General features: G+C 43.6%; 1 protein-coding gene across 8 annotated transcripts in view; it reads left to right on the plus strand.

The window, feature by feature from the left end:
• The first annotated feature begins 1328 nt into the window (after window positions 1–1328).
• Window positions 1329–23710, plus strand: part of ENTPD6 (ectonucleoside triphosphate diphosphohydrolase 6) — a 41329-nt gene continuing 18947 nt past the window's right edge. For 2 of the 8 annotated variants that reach the window (XM_045443687.1, XM_045443691.1), the window contains exons 1-10: window positions 1329–1490; window positions 2792–2890; window positions 3757–3847; window positions 15292–15612; window positions 17220–17296; window positions 19354–19497; window positions 20645–20720; window positions 21380–21415; window positions 22317–22405; window positions 23198–23277. In XM_045443687.1, coding sequence (XP_045299643.1) covers window positions 15321–15612; window positions 17220–17296; window positions 19354–19497; window positions 20645–20720; window positions 21380–21415; window positions 22317–22405; window positions 23198–23277 — 794 coding nt within the window. In that variant the 5' untranslated portion in view covers window positions 1329–1490; window positions 2792–2890; window positions 3757–3847; window positions 15292–15320. Of the gene's footprint in view, window positions 1491–2791; window positions 2891–3756; window positions 3848–12738; window positions 14602–15291; window positions 15613–17219; window positions 17297–19353; window positions 19498–20644; window positions 20721–21379; window positions 21416–22316; window positions 22406–23197; window positions 23278–23710 lie in introns of those variants that run through there. The other 6 variants (XM_045443686.1, XM_045443690.1, XM_045443688.1 and 3 more) reach the window with 4 other exon arrangements.

Here is a 23710-nt window from a genome sequence, read left to right on the forward strand (position 1 = left end):
AAAGACATGGATAGACACCTCTTCAAAGACATCCAGATGGCCAACTGACACATGAAAAAATGCTGAAAATCACTCATCATGAGGGAAATGCAAATCAAAACCACAGTGAGATATCGCCTCACACCTGTCAGAATGGCTAACATTAACAACTTAGACAACAACAGATGTTGGCAAGAGAAAGGATCTCTTTTGCACTGCTGGTGGGAATGCAAACTGGTGCAGCCACTCTGGAACACAGTATGGAAGTTCCTCAAAAAACTAAAAATACAACTACCCTGGGACCCAGCAATTGCACTAGCAGGTATTTATCCAAGGGATACAGGTATGCTGTTTTGAAGGGGCACATGCACCCCAACGTTTATAGCAGCACTGTCAACAATAGCCAAAGTATGGAAAGAGCCCAAATGTCCATCGATGGATGAATGGATAAAGATGTGGAATGTGTGTGTGTGTCACACACAATGGAGTATTACTCAGCAATCAAAAAGAATGAAATCTTGCCATTTGCAACTATGTGGATGGAACTAGAGGGTATTATGCTAAGTGAAATTAGTCAGAGAAAGACAAAAATCATATGACTTCACTCAGAAGAGGACTTTAAGATACAAAACAGATGAACATAAGGGAAGCAAAAATAATATAAAAACAGGGAGGGGGACAAAAACGTAAGAGACTCTTAAATATGGGGAACAAGCAAGGTTACTGGAGGGGTTGTGGGAGGGGGGGATGGGCTAAATGGGTAGGGGGCACTAAGGAATCTACTCCTGAAATCATTGTTGCACTATATGCTAACTAACTTGGATGTAAATTTTTTAAAAATAAATTAATTAAATAAAAATAAAATGCTTAGAACAAAAAAGAAAGAAAGAAAATGGGGGGCAAGAATAGGAGATTTATCGTGCTGTCTATTCTGTTGCATTTTCCATCACATATTACCTTAAAAAAAAGAGAGGGGACTTTAGCTATGAAAGGACCCAAAGAAAATTCAAAACTTCCACGGGCTAGTTAAGGTCAAGGTTGTGAGGTTGTGGTGGTAATTCTTTGGCCAGCACCATGGCCGGCTCTACCGCACAGAGGAAACCCTACAAGACAGGGCAGGAGCCGAATACGGCCCGTGAAGGACGCACTTGGGCGGTGGAGGCCAGACAGGCCGAGACCTCATTCAAGTCCAACACTAGCTGAACCGCCTCCGGCAGGGAACCACAAAGACCTACCCAGGCGAAAAATACGGCCACACCGCTCAGCGGATCCAGCTAAGCCCCGCCCACACGCCGCTCCTGCGCGCTGGATCCGCAATGTTCTGCTATGCCCCGCCAAAGATATGACGTGCACGTAGGCGGGGCCTAGGCTCCCAGGATCCGCCGGCTCTTGGCCTGTGGGTGGTGGCCCTGGTAACGCCGGTAGGAGAGGAGAGTCGGACGCTTCCTGGGTAGCCCGTCAGCTTCCGCGAAAGGGAACCTCCCTCCGTGGTGAAGAGGGGACCCTACAGGGTAAGTGCGGGGGGGGGGGGCGGGGACGCTTGTGGGGCCGGCGGAGTTTGCCGGACCCGGGGGTCTGCACGTGGGCCGCCCGGAGCGTGGGCGCGGAGTGGAAGAGGGGTCCAGACCCACGCGCCTGCCAGCTTCTCGGGCTTTAGCGGCGGTGCTTGCAGGCGACATCAGGGTCATTCGCACCCGGCTTTAACCTCCTGCTGCCTTAACGTCCTGGTTCCATTAGTCCTCCTTGAACTCTGGGCTCCGCTGACCCGTGAGGGGAGCGATTCGTGTTCTGGAAACTGGGTGGGCCAAATAGTAGGGGTCTCTGCCCCCAGGAAGCTGGAGCCCTGCTACATTCATTCATTCAGCAGCATTTGCTGACCGGTTCCCAGAGCTGTGCCAGATGCAGGAGATCCAGGAGGGGAAGGACTGGCAGGCCCAATTCCCTTCTGGGCCTCACAGCCCAGGTGGGAAGCCCAGGTAACGGGCAAGATCATGCCATTCTGACAGTACTGCGGATGTGAGGACAATAAACTCTGGCATTGCTGTAGTGACCAGGAATAGACCTCATAGGGTGGTCAGTCGGTTCTGCCTGAGCTGAGGCATGAGCCAGGAGTGCTCCAGGCTACCAGAGAGAGAGAGAGAGAGAGAGAGAGAGACCAGAGCTGGATAGAGCTGGACACCAAGCTGGACTTCCTTCAGAAGAAAGCCTTGAAGCATCAGGAAGGTAGAAGAGAAGGGAGAGATAGGCAGGGACCATGGAAGGAAGGGTGTTTTTTATCTTAAGTTAGAAGCCATAGAATGGTTTTAAGGGTTGGGGAAAAGCCTGAATTGTTTTGTAAATGATGGTGGGCACAGACCCCATATCCTGGGCATCCACCCAAAGGAATCAGTCACCCAGAAGTGCCTGGGTAGTTTCAGTTGTCTCTCCAGACACTTGTATTCCAGAATCATGCATATCATGCCACATATCCTACATCCTTCAGGATGCCATGGAGGTCCTAACCCATAGCCACCCAGTGAAGGAAACTGAAACTTCTAGGAAAGAGGTTGCTTGGGGATAGGTGGATATCAACTGTGATTACAAGGACCTTCTGACGCACTGTGCAAGACTCATGATGGATGGAGGGATTAGGGTTTGTCTGGGGGAGGTTCTTGTTTTGCTGTCACCAACATATTAACAAGGTTCATGGGGGAGAAAAGCATAGTGATACAAATCCAGAAACTGTTTCTGTCTCCCCCCCACCCTTATAAGCATCAGTTGGCTAATAAGGTGTGTGTCTCTTTCCCTTGTGGAACCTCATATGACAAACCAGAGAGGTGGACAACCATGTAAAGAGATCTGGAAGAACCTCCCCTCCCACTCTGGTCTTGTGAAAAGGAAACACCGGGTGATGTTAACAGGGCTGACTCATGTATGTATGCTTTTTTTTTCAGAGAAGGGGAGAAAATCCATTTAAACCTACCAGGAGAATAAGTAGTGGTTTGTTAATGTCATTTAATTTTGGATAGGTTTTTAGCATATGTGACAGTCATTTGCACACATGGCCCTTTTGTGTATTTTAACTGAAAACCTTGACGAAACTGTCCAACATATTGTGGGGCCACTGATCCAAATCAGATGAGCTTGTATTTCCAGAAGCTCAGCTACCTTCCCTAGCTTCTAGAACGATAACCAAGGGATGGCCAGGCACTTGTCTCGGGCACCATTGCTCCACACCCAAATTCTGCTCTGTGACCCCACCCTCCCTCTGATGGAAGGTAGCCCCCAGCTGGAGTCAGCTGGGAGCAAGATATGCTAAGCCAAACCTCTTTTTGCCTTTGCACACCTTAGATCCTGCCCCACCCTACTCCCAGCCTACTCTTTATTCCCCACCTGGCTTACCTTCCTTTTAGCCTTGTTCTAGACTCTTCCTTTAAAGGACAAAGCTAAAGTGAATTGTTTTCCTTCTAGGGAGGGCCTGATCAACACATTTACACTTATGGTGTTAGTGGTGCCCATGGAAATGCAAGTTTCTCCTCCAGAGGTTGTCTCATAGTACTAGTATCACTGAACAAACATCTTAACCCAGTGGAGTGAAACTGGCTTTTAAGTTTGGGTCTCCAGGATGTGGAGGTTCCTGTGGGCCAGGCTGTTCCTGGCTCTATGCTTCCTAAATGTAATTTTCTATTTGGACTCTGTTTATGTCATGCCAGACTTCTTGGTGTGTAACTTTAATGATGATGTGTAATTCCATGTGAGTATTTTTTTGTTGTCTAAAGTAGAGTCTTACATTAATAGGGTAAGTGAAGTGATGGAGCACATTTGATTTGGAGACAGAAGCCAGAAAGTCTGGTCTGTGCCTCACCACGTGCCAGCTCTGTGATTCCAGGCAAGTCTGTTTTCAAACATTTTCTGGGCCTTGGTGCTGTCGTATGGCAATAAGTTATGTAAGTCATATGTAGTGTAAGTGCCAGCCTTGTAGGCCTTTGGTAACAGGATATAGCATATGTAAAGTGTATTTTTTTAATGGGTAGACAAATGTAATAAAGAGCAACCTTTGCCTCAAAATTTGGTATTCCACCTGTTAATCTGATCATGTAGGACATGGTTTGTAGACTAACACAGGACATGATAAAATGTGATTATGAAAAAGGGTCTTCTACCCGTGTGGCTCAGACAGGCAAATGTGGTGCCAGCCTTCTGGTTGCAAAAGAGGAGAGAGAGTGTACAGAAAGAAAGAGAGAGAAAGAAAGGCAAGAAAGAGTCTTATAAAAAGCACCATCAGAGTTGGAAGATGTTAGTATTACTTTTGTGTCCTTACTGTTCATCCTTAGAAATGGTTGCTTTAGAGCTTTCTTTATAAATACTTTTTTGTTTAATCATCTCTTAGCAATGGAAAACTCTGGGTTACAGTAACCTAACGAAAGGAAGCATGTGAGAGGGTAGGGTGTAGGGTGAACACTGGCTGCCTGGGGATGGGCATTCCCCAGGTAACATCTCAGCCTTGATTGTTGCTGGATCTTCTCTCTGTAATTGATTTCTTCATTCCTAATCTTAGCTAACATCTCAGTGCAGATGGTTCCCCAGGTCACAGCCCCAAACCTGCTCTCTCACAAGGGTCAGTTCCATTTCTGACCCATGCCCTGCTGTCATTTCAAACTTGTAGAAAACCTGGTCACTATTGTCTCCTGCCCAAACAGCCCCTTCCCAAACAGCCTGCTTCTGTTGGTGGCCATCATCTGGGTCATGAAGCACTGTTGATGGCTCCATCTTTCCCTGACTACCAGAGAATTGCTAAGCCATCATCTAGCCTCCTTTACCAGCAAGTATTGGCTTACTGGCTGTGGGCTCTGGCCTTGTGTTGGTGTTGGGAATGAGTGGGCTGGTCCTTGCTTCTGAGAGGCACTCTAACCAGAAGGAAGAAAGGCACACATGAATAGCTCCACATACCACTTACTCAAGGAGGGGAAATGTGTAGAGCACCAAAGAGCCCAAGAGAGAAGCCTCTAGCTGCCAGGGTTTAGAGTGGCAGTAAACATCTTGGGTAGATTTTGTAGAGATGTGGAGAAAAGACAAGAGAAATAAGATCTTTTTAAAAAAGCAAAACAAAACACTCAACCAACTGAGCCACCTACGCTCCCCTCTTCTGGGAGTTTTATAGTTTTAGGTTTTATAGTTAGGTCTTTAATCCATTTTGAATTAATTTCTGTATATGGTATAAGGAAAGGATCCAACTTCAGTCTTTTGTGTGTGTATATCCAGTTTTCCCAGTACCATTTCTTAAAGAGACTATCCTTTCCCCCATGAATGGTCCGATACCCTTATCAAAGACCATTTTACCATGTACGTAAGGGTTTACCTCTGGATTTTCTGTTCTGTTGGTCTATGTGTCCCACTACCACAAGCTTTTAATTACTGTGGCTTTGTAGTATGTTTTGAAATCAGGAAGTATAAGGCATCCAATTAGTTCTTTTTCAAGATTGTTTTGTGATTTGGGGGTCCCTTGAGATTCCTTATGAATTTTAGGATTTATTTTTTTCTGTCTCTGCAAAAAAGTCATTAGGATTTTGATAGGAATTGCATTGAACCTGTGGACCATTACAGATAGTATTGATATCTTAACAATATTAAGTCTTCCAGTCCATGAACACGGGTTATCTTACTATTTATTTGACTCAGTTTTCTTTCAGCTATGTTCTGTAGTGTTCAGGGTACAAGTCTTTCACCTCCTTGGTTAACTTTTTTCTTTTTTAAATTTTTATTTATTTGTTTGTTTATTTTGAGAAAGAGAGCATGTGTGAGCAGGAGAGAGGGGCAGAGAGAGAGTAAATCCCAAGCAGGGTCCATGCTCAACACAGCCTGATTCAGGGCTTGATCCCATGACCCTGGGATCATGACCTGAGCCAAAATCAAGACTCAGATGCTCAGCCAACTGAGCCACCCCAGGTACACCTTGGTGGTTAATTTTATTCTTCAGTATTTTATTCCTTTGATGCTATTGTAAATAGAATTATTTTCTTAATTTTCTTTTCAGATTGTTCATTATAGTGTATAGAAACAACTGATTTTTGTGTGTTGATATTGTGTCCTGTAACCTTGAATTTATTAGTTCTAACAGTTATTTTCCTTCCTTGTGGAATCTTTAGGGTTTTCTACATATAATATCATGTAATCTATGAACAGATCATTTTATTTCTTCTTCCCACTTTGGATGCCTTTTATTTCTTTTACTTTCCTGATTGGTCTGGCTAAAACTTCCAATGTTATGTTGAATGGAAGTGTTGAAAACAGACATCCTTTCTTGTTTCTGATTTTAAAGTAAAAGTTTTCAGTCTTCCACTATTGAGTCTGATGTTAGTTGTTGGGTTTGTATATATGGCCTTTATTATGTTGAAGTATTTTCTTCTATTCCTGTTTGCTGGTTATTTTTATTATTAAAAAGTGTTGGATTTTATTAAATGTTTTTTCTGCATTGATATGATCATATGGATTTTTCCCCTTTATTCTGTTAATATGATATATTTGCCTTGATGGGTTTTAAATCTTGAACCATTCTTGCATTCTAGGAATAAATCCCAGTTGGTCCTTTTGCTGTGTGGTTGAATTCAGTTTGCTGCTATTTGTTGAGGATTTTTGCATCACTATTCATAAGGAATGCTGGTCTGTATTTTCTTGTAGTGTCTTTGTCTTGTAGTGGCTTTGGTATTAGGGTAATGCTGGCCTTATTGAATGAGTTAAAACGTTCCTTTTCTTCAATTCAGGGGAAGATTTTGGGATTCTTCTTAAAATGTTTGGTAAAATTAGTAGTGACCAGATCACTAGTCATTTGGTCCAGGAGTTTTCTTTGTTGGGAGATTTTTGATTACTGATTCAATCTCCTTACTAGTTATAGGTCTTCAGATTTTCTATTTCTTCATAATTCATCTTGGTAGGTTGTGTTTCTAGGAATTTATTGATTTCATGCAAGTTATCCAATTATTGGTGTACAGTTGAACATAAAACTCTTATAATCATTTTCATTCTGTAAAATCAGTAGTAATGTTCCCTTAATTTCTGATTTTAGTTATAATTTGAATCTTCTCTCTTTATTCCTTAGTCAGTATAGCTAAAGGTTCAGTTATGGTGATCTTTTCAAAGAACCAGCTCTTGGCTTCATGGATTTTTCTCTGTTTTTCTATCTTCTGCTTATCCTGCTTTAATTTTTATTGTTTCCTTCCTTCTAGTTTTGTGTTTAATTTGTTCTTTTTCTAGTTCCTTAAGGTGTAAAGTTAGGTTGTTGGTTTGCAATCTTTCTTATAATGTAAGCATTTACAGCTATAAATTTCCTTCTTGGTACTGCTTTCACTGCATTCCAAAGGTTTGGTATGTTGTGTTTTCATTTTCACCTGTCAGAAGGTATTTTCTGATTTCCTTTTTGATTTCTTTTTTGACACATTAGCTAAGAGTGTGGTGTTTAGTTTTCCAGCTTTCCTTCTTCTATTGATTTCTAGTTTCATTCCACTGTAATCAGAAAATATACTTTGATTGTGATCTTTTAAAATACATTAAGACATGTTTTGTAGCTTCTCATCTTGTCTGTCCTGGAGGATGTTCCATGTGCACTTGAGAAGAATGTGGATTCTGCTATTGTTGGGTGGTCTGTATGTGCCTCTCAGGTCCAGGTGGTCTTTAGTGTTGTTCAAGTTCCCTATTTCTTTATTGATCTTCTGTCTGGTTTTTTTATCCTTTATTGAAAGTGGGATATTGAATTCTCCTACTATTATTGTACAACTATTTCCCCTTTCAGTTCTGTTTGTTTCATATATTTAAGAGCTCTGTTGTATATGTCTATAATTGTTATGTTAGTGGAGACTTGACCCTTTTATCATTGTATGTTTTTATTTTTTCTGACAGTTTTTGATTCAAAGTCTGTTTTGTCTAATGTTAGTATAGCCACTTCTACTCTGTTTTGGTTACTCTTTTCATGGAATCTTTTTCATTCTTTTACTTGCAGTCTGTATATGCCCTTAGATCTAAAGTAAGTCTCTTATAGAATGATATGGTTGGATCTTGTTTTTTTATCCATTCAGCTACTCTATGTATCTTGGTTGGAAAGTTTAATCCATTTACATTTAAAGTACTGACAGGGAGGTGTGCCTGGGTGGCTCAGTTGGTTAAGTGTCCAACTTCAGCTCAGGTCATGGTCTCACGGTCCGTGAGTTTGAGCCCTCTGTCAGGCTCTGTGCCGACAGCTCAGAGCATGGAGCCCGCTTTGGATTCTGTGTGTCCCTGTGTCTCTGCCTCTCCCTCCCACATGCTTTGTCTCTTCTCTCTCAAAACTAAATAAACATTTTAAAAAATTTAAAAATTAAAGTACTGACAGGGAAGGACTACTTTTGCCATTTTATTTTGTGTAGGTCTTATAGCTTTTTTTGTCCCTCATTTCCTCCATTATTGCTTTCCTTTGGGTGTAATTGATTCTTTTTTTTTTTTTTTTTTTTTATATGAAATTTATTGTCAAATTGGTTTCCATACAACACCCAGTGCTCATCCCAAAAGGTGCCCTCCTCAATACCCATCACCCACCCTCTCTTCCCTCCCACCCCCCATCAACCCTCTGTTTGTTCTCAGTTTTTAACAGTCTCTTATGCTTTGGCTCTCTCCCACTCTAACCTCTTTTTTTTTTTTCTTTTTTCCTCCCCCTCCCCCATGGGTTCCTGTTAAGTTTCTCAGGATCCACATAAGAGTGAAACCATACGGTATCTGTCTTTCTCTGTATGGCTTATTTCACTTAGCATCACACTCTCCAGTTCTATCCACGTTGCTACAAAAGGCCATATTTCGTTTTTTCTCATTGCCACGTAGTATTCCATTGTGTATATAAACCACAATTTCTTTATCCATTCATCAGTTGATGGACATTTCGGCTCTTTCCATAATTTGGCTATTGTTGAGAGTGCTGCTATGAACATTGGGGTACAAGTGCCCCTATGCATCAGTACTCCTGTATCCCTTGGATAAATTCCTAGCAGTGCCATTGCTGGGTCATAGGGTAGGTCTATTTTTAATTTTCTGAGGAACCTCCACACTGCTTTCCAGAGCAGCTGCACCAATTTGCATTCCCACCAACAGTGCAAGAGGGTTCCCGTTTCTCCACATCCTCTCCAGCATCTATAGTCTCCTGATTTGTTCATTTTGGCCACTCTGACTGGCGTGAGGTGATACCTAAGTGTGGTTTTGATTTGTATTTCCCTGATAAGGAGCGATGCTGAACATCTTTTCATGTGCCTGTTGGCCATCCGGATGTCTTCTTTAGAGAAGTGTCTATTCATGTTTTCTGCCCATTTCTTCACTGGGTTATTTGTTTTTCGGGTGTGGAGTTTGGTGAGCTCTTTATAGATTTTGGATACTAGCCCTTTGTCCAATATGTCATTTGCAAATATCTTTTCCCATTCCGTTGGTTGCCTTTTAGTTTTGTTGGTTGTTTCCTTTGCTGTGCAGAAGCTTTTTATCTTCATAAGGTCCCAGTAATTCACTTTTGCTTTTAATTCCCTTGCCTTTGGGGATGTGTCGAGTAAGAGATTGCTACGGCTGAGGTCAGAGAGGTCTTTTCCTGCTTTCTCCTCTAAGGTTTTGATGGTTTCCTGTCTCACATTCAGGTCCTTTATCCATTTTGAGTTTATTTTTGTGAATGGTGTGAGAAAGTGGTCTAGTTTCAACCTTCTGCATGTTGCTGTCCAGTTCTCCCAGCACCATTTGTTAAAGAGGCTGTCTTTTTTCCATTGGATGTTCTTTCCTGCTTTGTCAAAGATGAGTTGGCCATACGTTTGTGGGTCTAGTTCTGGGGTTTCTATTCTATTCCATTGGTCTATGTGTCTGTTTTTGTGCCAATACCATGCTGTCTTGATGATGACAGCTTTGTAGTAGAGGCTAAAGTCTGGGATTGTGATGCCTCCTGCTTTGGTCTTCTTCTTCAAAATTCCTTTGGCTATTCGGGGCCTTTTGTGGTTCCATATGAATTTTAGGATTGCTTGTTCTAGTTTCGAGAAGAATGCTGGTGCAATTTTGATTGGGATTGCATTGAATGTGTAGATAGCTTTGGGTAGTATTGACATTTTGACAATATTTATTCTTCCAATCCATGAGCAGGGAATTTCTTTCCATTTCTTTAAATCTTCTTCAATTACCTTCATAAGCTTTCTATAGTTTTCAGCATACAGATCCTTTACATCTTGGTTAGATTTATTCCTAGGTATTTTATGCTTCTTGGTTCAATTGTGAATGGGATCAGTTTCTTTATTTGTCTTTCTGTTGCTTCATTGTTAGTGTATAAGAATGCAACTGATTTCTGTACATTGATTTTGTATCCTGCAACTTTGCTGAATTCATGTATCAATTCTAGCAGACTTTTGGTGGAGTCTATCGGATTTTCCATGTATAATATCATGTCATCTGCAAAAAGCGAAAGCTTGATTTCATCTTTGCCAATTTTGATGCCTAATTGATTCTTTTCTAAGGACAGTATTTATTCCCTTCTCATTTCCTTTTATATATATTTTCTAGATATTTTCTTGGTGATTACCACAGAGATTACATATAACATCCTGAAATTATAAGTCTATTCTAAAATTTATCCCAGTTTAGCTTGAATTACATATGTTAACTCTTCTCCTTTATATCATATATCTTCCTAATTTGTTTTTGATGTCACAGCATTTGTTTTGCTTTGTTTTACTTTTATTTATTTTGAGATAGAGAGAGTGCAAGTTGGGGAGGGGCAGAGAGAGAGAATCCCAAGCAGACTCCACACTGTCAGCACGAAGCCCAATGAGAGGCCTGAACTCAAAACCTGTGAGATCATGACCTGAGCTGAAGTCAGACGCTTAACCAACTGAGCCACCCACATACCCCTCAGCATTTGTTTTTTTTAATGCTGAAGAAAATAAAAAGTGGAGTTACAAACCAACTATACACTAATACTGGTTGTTGTGTTTGTCCACGTATTTAACTTCTTTGGAGATCTTTATATTTTCTTATGGATTTCTGTTACTGTTTGGCGTCCTTTCATGTCAACCTTTAGCATTTGTTGTAGGGCAGGTCTGCTGGCAAAGAACTCCCTCAGCTTTCATTTATCTGGGAATGCCTTAATTTCACCTTCATTTTTGAAGGACAGTTTTACTGAATATGAAATTCTCAGCTGACAGATTTTTCTTTCAGCAGTTTGAATATATCATCCCGCTGCTTTCTGATCTCCAAAATTTCTGTTGAGAAATGGGCTGATAATCTTATTATTTAAGGGTTCTTTGTACATGATGAATTGCTTTTCTCTTGCTGCTTTCAAGATTCCTTCTTTTATTTTCTGGCTTTCAGTGGTGTGATTACAGTGTATCTCAGCATGAGTCTCTGGGTTTATCCTCCTTGGAGTTCAGCCATTATTTCTGTCCTTCTCTCTGTGTTTTCTTCTGGGGCTCCTGAAATGTGCCTGTTGGTCCCTTGTGGTGTCCCATAAATCCCTTGGGCTCTGTTCACTTTTCTTATGTCTTTTTTTCTTTTGCTCCTCTGATTCAATAAGTTTGATGTCCATGTTCAAGTTCACTGGTTCTTCTGCCTGCTCAGATTTGCTGTTAAACCCCTCTTGTGAATTTTTCAATATATTTAGCCCCACAATTTGGTTGCTTTTTATAATTTCTATTTCTTCATTGATATTCCCATTTTGTTGTCATATGTCATATTCCATATTTCTTTCAGTTCTTGTGTTTCACCATATGTAAGACAGTTGTTTTAAGTCTTTATCTGGTATATCCAATGCCTATGTTTCTTCAGAGACAGTTTCTGCCACCTTTTCTTCCTTTGAGTGGGCCAAATTTTCCTGTATCTTGGTATGCCTTGTGATTTCTATTGTTGAAAAGTGGAGCATTTAAGAAAATAGCCGCCTCTCCGAGGCTTTGCAGACTGGTTCTGTGCCATGAAAGATCTTCACTAATTAACAGAATATGTCTGAGCCTTCGAGTCAGTCCAGGGCAAAGGCTTAAGGTCCTCTCAGGATTGTTACCTGGGCCTGTGTGTGTATTAGTTTCAATTCTCCCGTATGTTATGGTTGCTTTTAAATGTCTTAATTTCTTAAACGGTTCCATCCACACTCCTTCTTAGGTGTTCAATGTTTTCTTGTTTCTTACACACACACACACACACACACACACACACACACACAAACCTGGCCCCTTGCCCCAAGCATGTGTGGTTCTGCAGTCACCCCGTGACTTTCATAAGAAGTACCCATAACTGCCTTCCACAGTTTTCCCCCATTGGAGCTCTGAGCTCCAAGTCAGGCAAAACAGAGACCTGTCTCTTGGGCAGCCTGAAGATAGGTTAGAATGTTGCTCTGATCCCTCCAGTTTGAAGGAAGGAGATAGGTAGACACTGAGCTGCTGCTTCCTTTAGACTGCACTGTGCAGAGAGGGGTGGTGGCAAGGATGAGTAAACACCACTGAACTTAACGAACATTCTGAATGTGATTTCTTGATTCGGCATTTGCTTGTAGAAATCTATGGATCTTTGACTGTTTTTCAGAATGCCTATAAAATATTACAGCCAGTCCCAATTTTTTTCTAATATTTCTGTGGGGGAGCAAGGGCCTAGAGCTCCCTATTCTACTGTCTTGCTGATGTTCCTCTCCTCATTAAAGGATTTGAAACAGGGACTCTTTTTATTTTTTTTTAAATGTTTATTTTTCAGAGAGAGAGAGAACACATGTACATGAGAGAGGGAGACAGAAGATCTGAAGCAGGATTTGTACTGACTGCAGAGAGCCCGATGTGGGGCTTGAACTCACAAACTGTGAGATCATGGCCTGAGCCAAAGTCAGATGCTTAACTTACTGAGCCACCTGGGCACCCCAAAATAGGGACTCTTGTGTGTCTGGTGACAGTATGGGAGGTAGACAGGGATAGAGGTGCATCCTCCATCCTTCTAGATAGGGACCTGTGTTCTCAACTGAGCTGCAGTGGCACAACCAGGATAAGTTCCTGACCTTGAAGCTCATGGCGTAGAGGGTGACATGGACCTTCAGGAATTAATCCCACAGATCCTGGCATTGTTACAGATTATGGGGGTACCAGGCCAGAGGGGGCAGGGAGTACAGAGAGAGCATAATGGGGGTGAGGATCTTTCAAGTTGAGGGTGGTCAGGGATGGTGGGGACAATAACATTTCAGCTGAGGCTTGGGGATGAGAACAAGGTTGACTGGGTTGTTGCACGAGCATTCTGGGAACTGGTAACAGTGTGTGCAAAGGGACTGAGGCAGAGAGGAGCTGAGTTCTAGGGACAGAAGGAGGCACTAGGTTCTCAGAGCACTATAAGCAAAGGCAAGAGAGGATGAGACAAAGCTACAAAGGCTGGTGAGGATCCAGGGTGTGCACAATCCTAAGAGCAGTAAGAAGCTCCCAAGTGAGACCCAAGAGAAGCTCAAAGTTAGGCAGGAACAGGGGTGGGGAGGAGGCTTGCTCCTTGATCCTGCCAACAGAGACTTTCCCTCAGCCCTGTGCACAGCAGATGCTCAGGGAAGGGTGATTTGCCCTGCTCCCCGCCTAAGCTTGGGTGGTGGGCCACTGGTGTCCCCCTGAGCAGGAGCACAGAGACATCCAAAGGTTTGGGCAGTGCTCTTGGATCTGAGGGCATCCAGGTGTAGCTGCAGGGCTAGATCCTGGAAAGGAATGGCCACAGAAGTCCTGGACCCCCTTCCCCACCACCCCAAGGGCCACTTTCATTCCATTTCTCCTCTGCCCAGACAACCTCAAGGTTGGTGTGAAGACCACCACAGGCTTGCCCCCTGCACTTTTAACTCTGGCCCCTGCTTTTCTTCTTCCCAGAGAGTGTAGTCACACTATCTTCCAGCACTCCTGCCTATCACTGTCCCTGGTTCCAAGGGGGGTGTTACCTCCCACTACCCTGCTATAAAGCCAGCATTGAATATGGGCTGGCACATTCTCTGTGTCCTCTTCTGAGCACATCACACATCTTATTGTATCCCCAAACAGCATCACAAAGCAGCTTTCCCCCTTACAGATGAGGAGACCAGCCCTCATGAAGGTTAACTTGCCCACAGTCACATGCTGCTATGGGCAGAGTATAAACCCATGTCCTGCTTTCAGCCTTGTACTTCCCTGTCTCCTTACTCCTAGGAGAGTCCACTCCATTTACAACTTACAGAGTGAGGGATGGACAGACAGGTGGACATTCCCCAAGGGTAGGGAGCCCTGAGAATCAAGCACCCTGCTTCTTATTCTTTGAAGCCTCAGGTTCCCACATGGTGTCTTATACCAGAAGCTGCTAAGAAAGCTTGAATGAATGCTTTATTTGAGGGGCTGAGGGGTATTGAACCAAAGACAGTGGCGCAGAGTTAGTTTCTTTTGCTGCTCGGGTAGGATTTCATAGGCTTGGAAAGCACATAGGCATTATTTCCTCCTTGGCGGAGTATTCTGCCTGAGTAAAACGAAACATCTGTGAAACTTCCAGGAAGATGAGCTGCATTTCTCAGACGTGGCTGGGGCTCTCTGTAGTCCCCAAAGGATGGGACTTTAAGCCTTCTGAGAAGTGAACACCTATATAGAAGAGGAAGCGAGAACTGAAAGAATGGATTGGACACATGTTCCTGTACCCTGAGAGGTTTGGGGATACCATTTACATCTGGCTTTTTAAAGTGCCCATATATCCAAAAGCCACTTGTCTGGAACAGCACTTGCCTTAGAGCTGGCAGCTGTGGATCTGTGCCCCGAGTCAGCCTCAGCAAGACCTCCCGCCTCGAACAGATTATCTAGTCTTATAAAGACTATAGTCTTATATATATATATATATATATATATATATATATATATATATATATATACATATATAGAAAGACTCTATATATGTATGTATATGTATGTATACATATAACTAGCCTCAGTTCCTCTTCTCTTCTTAAAATTTTTTTAATGTTTATTTATTTTTGAGAGAGAGACAGAGCGTGGATGGGGGAGGGGCAGAGGGAGGAGACATAAAATCTGAAGCAGGCTCCAGGCTGTCAGCGCAGAGCCCGATGCAGGGCTCGAACTCACGAGCTGCGAGATCATGACCTGAGCCAAAGTCGGCCGCCCAACCGACTGAGCCACCCAGGCGCCCCCTCTTCTCTTCTATAAAGTGGGCTCATACCTTCTAGAAGCTCTTTGAAGACCAAATGAAGCTTCTCATTCCAGGCAGAAAAACGCAGACCAGTTTCTGGCTGAATGTTTTGTCTCCGAGCACAAATGTTTGTCTGACTCGCCCTGGAAGCTTGCTAACATGTTTTTCCTGCTTTCCCTCCCTTTTCACCAACAGCTTCAGCACAGTCCTCAGCAGATAGAGACATGAGAAAAATACCAAATAATGGGAACCTGAAGATGACAAAAGTGGCTTACCCTCTGGGGCTGTTCATTTGCCTGTTCATCTATGTCGCCTATATCAAGTGGCACTGGGCCTCCGCCACCCAGGCCTTCTTCAGCATCACTGAGGTAGCGTCTGGGGCCCGGAGGGGCCAGCAGGCTCATAGTCCTCTGGGGACAGCTACACATGGTCATGAGGTTTTCTATGGCATCATGTTTGACGCAGGAAGCACTGGCACCCGTGTGCACATCTTCCAATTCGCCCGGCAGCCTGGAGGTATGCTGGGCAGAGGGCCCTGGCCATTCACTGCATGGTTCTCCTTGCTCACGTCAGAGCTCTCGGGATCTCTTCCACTTAGAGACAATGGTTTATCAGCATGTGGGCTGGATGCCCTGCCTCGGACTCATCTGGGAACTTGTCAAAAATGCAGTTCCCAGAGAAGCTGGCTCCGGTGTGGTTTGGGGCCCAGGAATCTGAATTTCCCTGGAGCACCAGACTGTCCATACTCACACTAGCATCTGGTGACCACCTCAGGGCAACTGAGATCCCCAAGGGTATTGGGTGGCCTGTCCTGTCCCAGTGTTTACCAGCATGTCAGATGACTAGGACCATGACTTAAGCCAGAAGCTGCGTTGGGAGAGGTTAAGGCAGGAAGTTGCCCCAAACTCAGACTGGTATCAGGCAGCAGTCTGGGTAAGTCATGAACTGGCATGGACCTAGGACCCAGGCTGACATGGTGCTGCCCAGTGGGTCCAGGAGCAGAGGGGGGTGACAGACGAGAGTGGCCTCAGCAGTGCGGAGGGAGCTGGAGTCTGAGCCCCATCAGCTTTGCTTGCTAGGGTGGGGACCACAGGCTTCCGGCAAGAAGGAGGAGGGAGTTTGTGTATGTTCGCCCCCTAACTGCTCCTGTGGAGAGACACAGTCACTGCCCAGCTCTGAACTCTTTCCCTCCCCACTTTGATCTCCTTCTCTAGCGCCCCTTGTACCCTCCAGCTCTGAGGGCCACCCTCCAGCTTCTAGCCAGTGAGTGTTTTCCCCCTGGCTGCTCAGTAGGTCTGCTGGTCGTGTCTGGTTCTTTGCTGACCCTCGAAACCTTTTGAGTAGACACTGTTTTTGAGCTGGTGGCAACAGACACCATTAGTAGTTCTCTCCAAAACTGTTGTGGCATGTTTTCTCTACTCTTCATCTGCTCTATTAATTAACTCATTTCAGTAGTTAAAGTTTTATATGCCAGACCTACATACTTCCCATAACGGTTTTGAAGCTTTTAAGACAATTCATATTCAGAATGTAATCCTTTAGTAGCCATATTCCAGTATTTTATCTCTGGAGAGACATCCTTTCAAAAAGTTCTGTCCCTGATTTTTCCTCCTGGGTCTTCATGTCCAAATTTGGACCAGCATCCCTTGGCCACCAGTGTACCCCTGAACACTCCCTTGCTATATGCTCATGAGTCCAGGCCCCTTATGGTTTAAAAGAAGGGAAAAAATAAATGTTCTTTCAGAACCTGTACTACATCCATCCTAGAACAGAGAAATGATTTTCATGTTTGCAGTTTGGAATCATCTGTCCTGCTCCTCTGTTAATTTCACAAAAACCATGTTAAAATTTAGCACTTTAGATGGATACAGTTTTGTATATAAATTATACCTCAGTAAGGTTGACTAAAAAAAAAAAAAAAAAAAAAAAAAAATTCTGACCAAAGCCTCAGGTGTTAACATTCATCTTGTTTATCTGAACTAAAGAGGCAGCATCCCAGTCACCCTGGGATTGGTCTGATTTCAGGCGTCTGCTTTGAAAAGGGCAGCAAGCCATTGTTGTATATATTTATATATTCGTGTATATATTTGCCGTGTACCTTTTTAAACATGTTTCCCCCTTAGAAACTCCCACTTTGACCCATGAGACCTTCAAAGCACTGAAGCCAGGTCTTTCTGCTTATGCTGATGATGTTGAAAAGGTAATTATTTTCTCTCACATCTGTTGTTCTTCACATTTGTCTTCCAACTATATAATCTGTTAAAGCCAGCTCCCTATCTGTTGAGTGCAGTAGGCCTTCTTCACAGAGAAAAGCATCTCTGACAGTACTAACCTGGGACATCTCCTGCTGTTTAGAATGATCAGTTGGAGGAAACTGGTACTGCACGTGAGGCTCAAGGAGGGCTGCTGCCTCCACCCTACGGCCTTCCCCCAGCCAACACACATGCCACCCAGAAGTCTTAGTGTGGTTCAAAAACACAAAGCCTACAAACTTGACAAAAAGCATTATTTGAGGGGCGCCTGGGTGGCTCAGTTGGTTGAGTGTCCAACTTTGGCTCAGGTCGTGATCTCACAGTTCTTGGGTTCAAGCCCCGCTCTGCTGACAGCTGAGAGCCGGGAGCCTGCTTTGGATTCTGTGTCTTCCTCTCTCTCTGACCCTCCCCTGCTTGTGCTCTGTTTCTCTCTCTTTCAAAAATAAACATTTAAAAAAATTGCTTTAAAAAAAAAGCATTATTTGAGAGTTTGTTTTTGTTTCAGTTCCTCTGATTGAGGGTGACAAAAGTTGACTAACACAAAAAATTGAAGTTAAAAATGTATTATGTAAAATCCACAAAACCAAGTAAGTGTGAAAGATTTATTTAAACTGTCAAACAATGATTTTTGTAAGTTTGTAGCTTTTATATTTTTTGAGTCCTTAAAGCTTATAGCTGCACTAATACTGGACACCTGTATTTCCACTAAAGCACTGATGAAACGGACTAGTTAGTGATATACCTATACATGCCTTTTGGCTCAAATATGTCTTAAAAGCTGATGTATCATTTTTGCCCACAAGTGTCTCTTGATCTCAGTGAAGTCATACCCTGCTTTCCTGTGGCTTGGTTAAAATTGAAAACAAAACTGAAATGAGTGATGCTAGAGTAACCATAAGGTTACACATGATTAAATTAGGTGTCTTTAGAATAAACTCATAGGACTTTTAAACTCTTATTTGTTTTAGTAGGCAGTACACATTCAAGTGGGACATATTTCACAGCTTCACAGGGCAGACAATGAGAACTCTCCTCCCTCTCTAGTCCCCTCCAGGAGAGCTGGTGTCCCTGGTTTCTTATGTGTCCTTCAAGGGCTAGGTTATATACCTATGAGCAAATACATCTATATTCTTCCCCCTCCCCTATTTTTACAATAGAATGGCATTCACATTGTTACATACTTTGTTTTTGTCCTTCAGCAGTATAACATGGAGAACATTTGCTATCAGGATATGAAGAGCTTCCTTGATTTTTCTGGCAATGATATTGCAGTATGTGCGGGCACATTAAATTACAGAACCAGTCCCCTCCTGAAAGACATTTGGATAATGTCTAACGCTTTACTAAGGCTGCAGTTTGTCACCTTTTATGAACTTCATTACCCACACATGCAAGGGCATTTATCTCAGATGAATTCTTACAATGGGATTTCTGAGTAAAAGGAATGTGTGTTTTCTTGGACAGACATTGCCAAATTGCCCTCCCCCACACCACCCCACAGCATTGTACCTATTGATAATGCCCAGCAATACTTTACCAAAGTTGTTTTGCCACCTATGCACTGACACAGGGCCGTAGCCAACTTTTGGACCTCAAGCATTCTGGCAGGTGTAAATGATTCCTCTGTGTAGTTATTCATGGGATTTTAGCACCATGAGAGATTCCCCACGATGTCTAGGGGAATCACAGCTCATCTGAGGTCACCCACTGGGGGTTGGTGATGGGGGCTGGGTGGGGTTTTGGTTGCCAGAGTATAGAACAGCAAGACCCCTATTGTGTGTGTCCTTATCCCACCATGTTCCACTGCCAAGGGTGTTTCTCTGTATTCACTTGGTCCCTGTTGCCCCTCACACCCACCAGCACCACTTAAGTCATTTTCTGCCAGTTTGGAAAATTGGAAGAAAATGTATTTATGAGTTAATAAAACCAAAAGGGTTGGGGGAGCATCTGTGACCCTGTATGCTGATCTTTGACAGATTCTACTTTACTTTTACCACCTTCACAGAGTACTTCGGGAATTCAGGAATTACTGGATGTTGCTAAAAAAGACGTTCCTTTTGACTTCTGGAAGGCTACCCCCTTGGTTCTCAAGGCCACGGCTGGTTTACGTCTATTACCAGGAGAAAAGGCTCAGAAGTTACTGCAAAAGGTGATCTTATCCATTTACCCCTGGCGGGGGGGGGGGGGGGGGGGGGTGGAGGTGCATAGCTTATGATATCTGGAAACACCAAATATTCAGCCATTGTCCAAGCAGTCAGACGGGCTATGTAGAAGCTTCTTGAGGAGGAAAACACATCAAAATGTTAACAGCATCACTTTTAGCTGTTTGTGTTTTCTAGAATGAATCTGTTGTGTGATAACAGCAACTTTGTTTTAAAAATACATTGAAGCCTTTTGAAGGGCTTCCTTCCATGCAGACTTGTTCCTTGTAGAGGGCTGTGGAAGCCAAGTTCCTGACATTTCATCTCCAGCCTGCTTGTTCTCATGGAAATTGCTAGTTTCCCTCTTGGTCTGATCCACAGATGTAACTGCTGAGAGGCCTTTAGCCTTCTCTGGCCCTGTTCGTTTCTCAAATGGCCAGGATTGTCCCCAGAACCAGCGGCAGCCCTGTAAAGGGGCTCTGGACCCTATCTCTAACAGGTGCCTGAATGCTTCTTATTGTCAGGCACATTAGGGAAACTGCTCTCAACAATATGGTCCCCTCATCCTCTGTACTGTTTCTAAACTATGCAACTGCTAAATGATGAATTTTTGCACATTTTTCAAAGTCCCTTATAAAAATTACCTTGCATGCTCAAGTCGGATGGTGGGCCACAAGTACAGTTGGAATGTGCAGAGTACTGAAGTTTCTGTGTGTCAATACTTGGTAAAAAAAAAAGGAGAAGGAAATACACCCAAATGCAGCTGCTCCTCTGCCTTCACCTTCCCTCTGTGGGACTGTCTCCTGAGTCCCAGGCTAAACTCTGCCTTGAGGGGTTTCTTGCCCCTCATCTCTAGTCCTAAAGCTGGGCAGTGTTTGGGGGCCCAGTAGGCTCAGGATGCCCCTGAGCAATTCTAGCCCAAAGTGGCTTGAAGACAGGGCTCTTCAGGGTAGCCTCTGCCTCTGCCAGCCCAGAGAGTAGATTAAGGAGGATACCACTTGCCAAGGATTAGAGAAATTTAAAACAAGAGTTTTGTTACTTCACAGCAACAGCTGCCGTCCTTTGCTGTTTTGTCACCACCTGCTGAAAACACAGCATATTTGGGAACTTTGAGTCTAGATTCTGAAGGATAAAGACATGTCTCTTTACATTTAGGTGAAAGAAGTGTTTAAGGCATCGCCTTTCCTTGTGGGAGATGACTGTGTTTCCATCATGAATGGAACGGATGAAGGTAGGGTCTCCCAAGCTCTCTGTCCCTCGAGACAGGCTGTATGCAGGGCTGCTGTTGGCTTCCGAGTGGGAACTTTCTCCTTGGTCAGACACAGGCAAACAAAAATGGCAGTCCCACTCAATTCACAGTTCTACTGTCTCAGAGGATCTTTGTGGGCCAGTGTTAGAGATGGGTTCTCATCTTGACCAGCTCCAAACTTGGCACAGATGAAGTTTCTGAAAACAAATCCTCTTCAGTTTTAAGAACATTTAGAGAGAATCCCCACTTGCTACCCTATTTAGAAGTTTGCTGTTACATTGTTATTGCTAAGAGAGAAAAGGTCAGGTTCCTCACCAGCCCCTGATTTTAAATATGACCAGGGGAGGGGAGAGCAACATTTGGTTTTCTTCCAAAAAGTGGAAGTTGATGATAAACAATAGGAGGGAGAGATACAACATTTGACAGAGTATTTATTGTTTTAGTGTGGTGTCTTCTAGAACAGTCTTCCAGAAGCTGTTGGTGACTTGATGACTCATGCCTCTTCCTGTAGTTGGTCTAGAGACTGAGGAGTGATGAGTGCTCACTTCCAGCTCCTGGAATCTGAAAGTGGTCATTTGAGTGCATGTGTTGTTTACAGCATCTCAGGTTATTCACATGTTGTCTGTGACCCTCTCTTATAGGCGTTTCAGCGTGGATCACCGTCAACTTCCTAACAGGTACATTCCTCCCCACCCGCCAGAAGCTGACAGTCTGCAGATGCCATTCTTGACAGCAGCAGCCTCATTTCTAGTCTTTAACCCCTTAGGGTTCCCCAGTGTTGCTACCCAAAGTAGGGTGTTGGGATGGGTTGGGGGCTCATCAGGGCAAGCATGGAGCTTGCAGATAAAAATGCTAGGAAAAGCAGCTTCTCTGTAGGCTTGGTTTTCACCAGCATGGTTCCAGCCTCTTGTCCTGGAGCCACACCTGCCTGGGACCCTGTCCTCTCATTTCTTAGGGAAGTCATGAATAAAACCAGTCATGCTTTCACATAGTAAATGTGGTGTATGGTCATCACCTTAGAATTGAATTCCTGTGCTGTAGACAGAACAGGGAACAAAAACATTAGTTCTTGGATCGAGGTGGCAAGTTGTTGTTATTCTTAGATTATTCTCAGTACATGTTGATTTTTGTCTCTTTATTGTAATTATGGCAAAGACTAGCGCGTGTGATGCATATATGAAAAAGAAAGAAGCTTTGTGGCAGGATTTGCCCCTTGGGGTGGAGAGCCATGTTAGGGGCCAGATTGGGAGTGCTGAGCTAGGGGAAGGCATGCCTCTGGGCATGAAGGGACATCATGGAAGTCTGTCTCTAAGGGGTGAGCAGTAGATAAGGGCAGGCCCCACTTCTCTGCTGAAGATCAGTGTCATCCTATATTGTTAAAGCCACAGCCAGTGGAGCCACGTTCATGTCCCTTAAACATGTAGTGCATCCTTCCATAGAGATTGTTAAATACAGCTGTTTTTCTGTTCTTCTTTTCACTGAAGGGCCTGGCTCCTAAACTGTTTTTACTTTTTTGGCTGTTCTGGTCTAATTACTAACGCGACAGTGCTATTTTGGTTTCTATTCACTATGCTCCAGGCAGTTTGAAAACCCCAGGAAGGAGCAGTGTGGGCATGCTGGATTTGGGTGGAGGGTCCACTCAGATCACCTTCCTTCCAAGAGTCGAGGTAACTGGTCTCTGTCACCCCACTGTGGCCCCTACCCCCCCCCCCAAGGCTGCCTGTCCCCAAGAGTTGCAGCCCCTTAGGGGAGGCCCATAGAACTGGAGCCTCTGGGCCTGTGTAGTCAGTTCCTGTCCTGAAGGCCAGAGTCATTCACAGTTAATGCTTCTTCACTTGATTTTAACTCTGCCTGGGGAAAAAATGGAAATTTGGTCTTCAATGGGATAATAAATTAGATGCTACCTGGAACCCTTTGGGCCATAGGATGTGAGATGCTCCCCTTCCCCACTAGGGCAGCCAGAAAAGGGGCTATTAATTAAGGGGCCAGTAGAGCTTGAGAGAGCTCAAGCCCTGTGTGATAGACCTTGTAAAGGAGATAAAAATGCTCTCAGTCAAGACCATAGTTAACTACAGTGCCTTCCTCACCAACCACTTTATTATTATTCTTAGTTTTCAGTGGAAGAACATTTAAATTTACTCATAATTGTCTTGATTGGGCCATATTTGTCAAAATGGTAAATATTACTTATAAGGAGGAAAAACATAGTTTTTCATTTTGGACATTTTATTTTTCATTTGCTTGTTTTAAATTCTTTCATAACATGTGACTTAACAAAAAACTAATTTAATTGAATACATCTGTGAATACCCTGGTCTTTTTCTTTTTCTTTTTTTTTTTGGATATGTATTTATTATTTTTTTTATATGAAATTTATTGTCAAACTGGTTTCCATATACCCTGGTCTTTTCAAATGAAAGACCAGTGGGAAGGATAGTGATCCTCACATTCTTCCTCAGGACACCCTCCAGACCTCCCCGCCTGGCTACCTGACATCACTCCAGATGTTTAATCGGACCTACAAGCTCTATTCCTACAGGTTTGTTTTGGGAGTGGGGTGGAAGGTTGCCTGTCCAGGAGTGTGGCTCAGCCAGCCCTGTGCAGTGGCCAGAGCACCCGGTCACAAACAGGCCAGGCCCCAGAAACCCCTCTGCTGGATGCCCCACTGGAGGCTCTCCCTCCTCCTCCTCCTCTTCTTCCTCCCTGCTATTCCTCCCTTCTCCTGCCTTCTCCCTGCTTCATTTTTCAATTCACCTACAGTAAAATCACATTTCTCTTTTTTGTGCTTATTCTCCTCTGCTTTGGAGGAGGTTTCCAAAAGGTGGGAAGAGCCCATGGATTGTGCAGGAATTTTCTCAGCCATCTGTTTACTACGTGGCACCTTTAGTAGATTATTGGCATAAAGCACATGTGCTCCATAAAAATCAAGGCGCATCTGTGTTGTTCACTGGTGCCCACAGCTCCTAAGCAAG

Source organism: Leopardus geoffroyi, chromosome A3, assembly GCF_018350155.1.
Source record: "Leopardus geoffroyi isolate Oge1 chromosome A3, O.geoffroyi_Oge1_pat1.0, whole genome shotgun sequence".
In the NCBI taxonomy this organism is placed as follows: Eukaryota; Metazoa; Chordata; class Mammalia; order Carnivora; family Felidae; genus Leopardus; species Leopardus geoffroyi.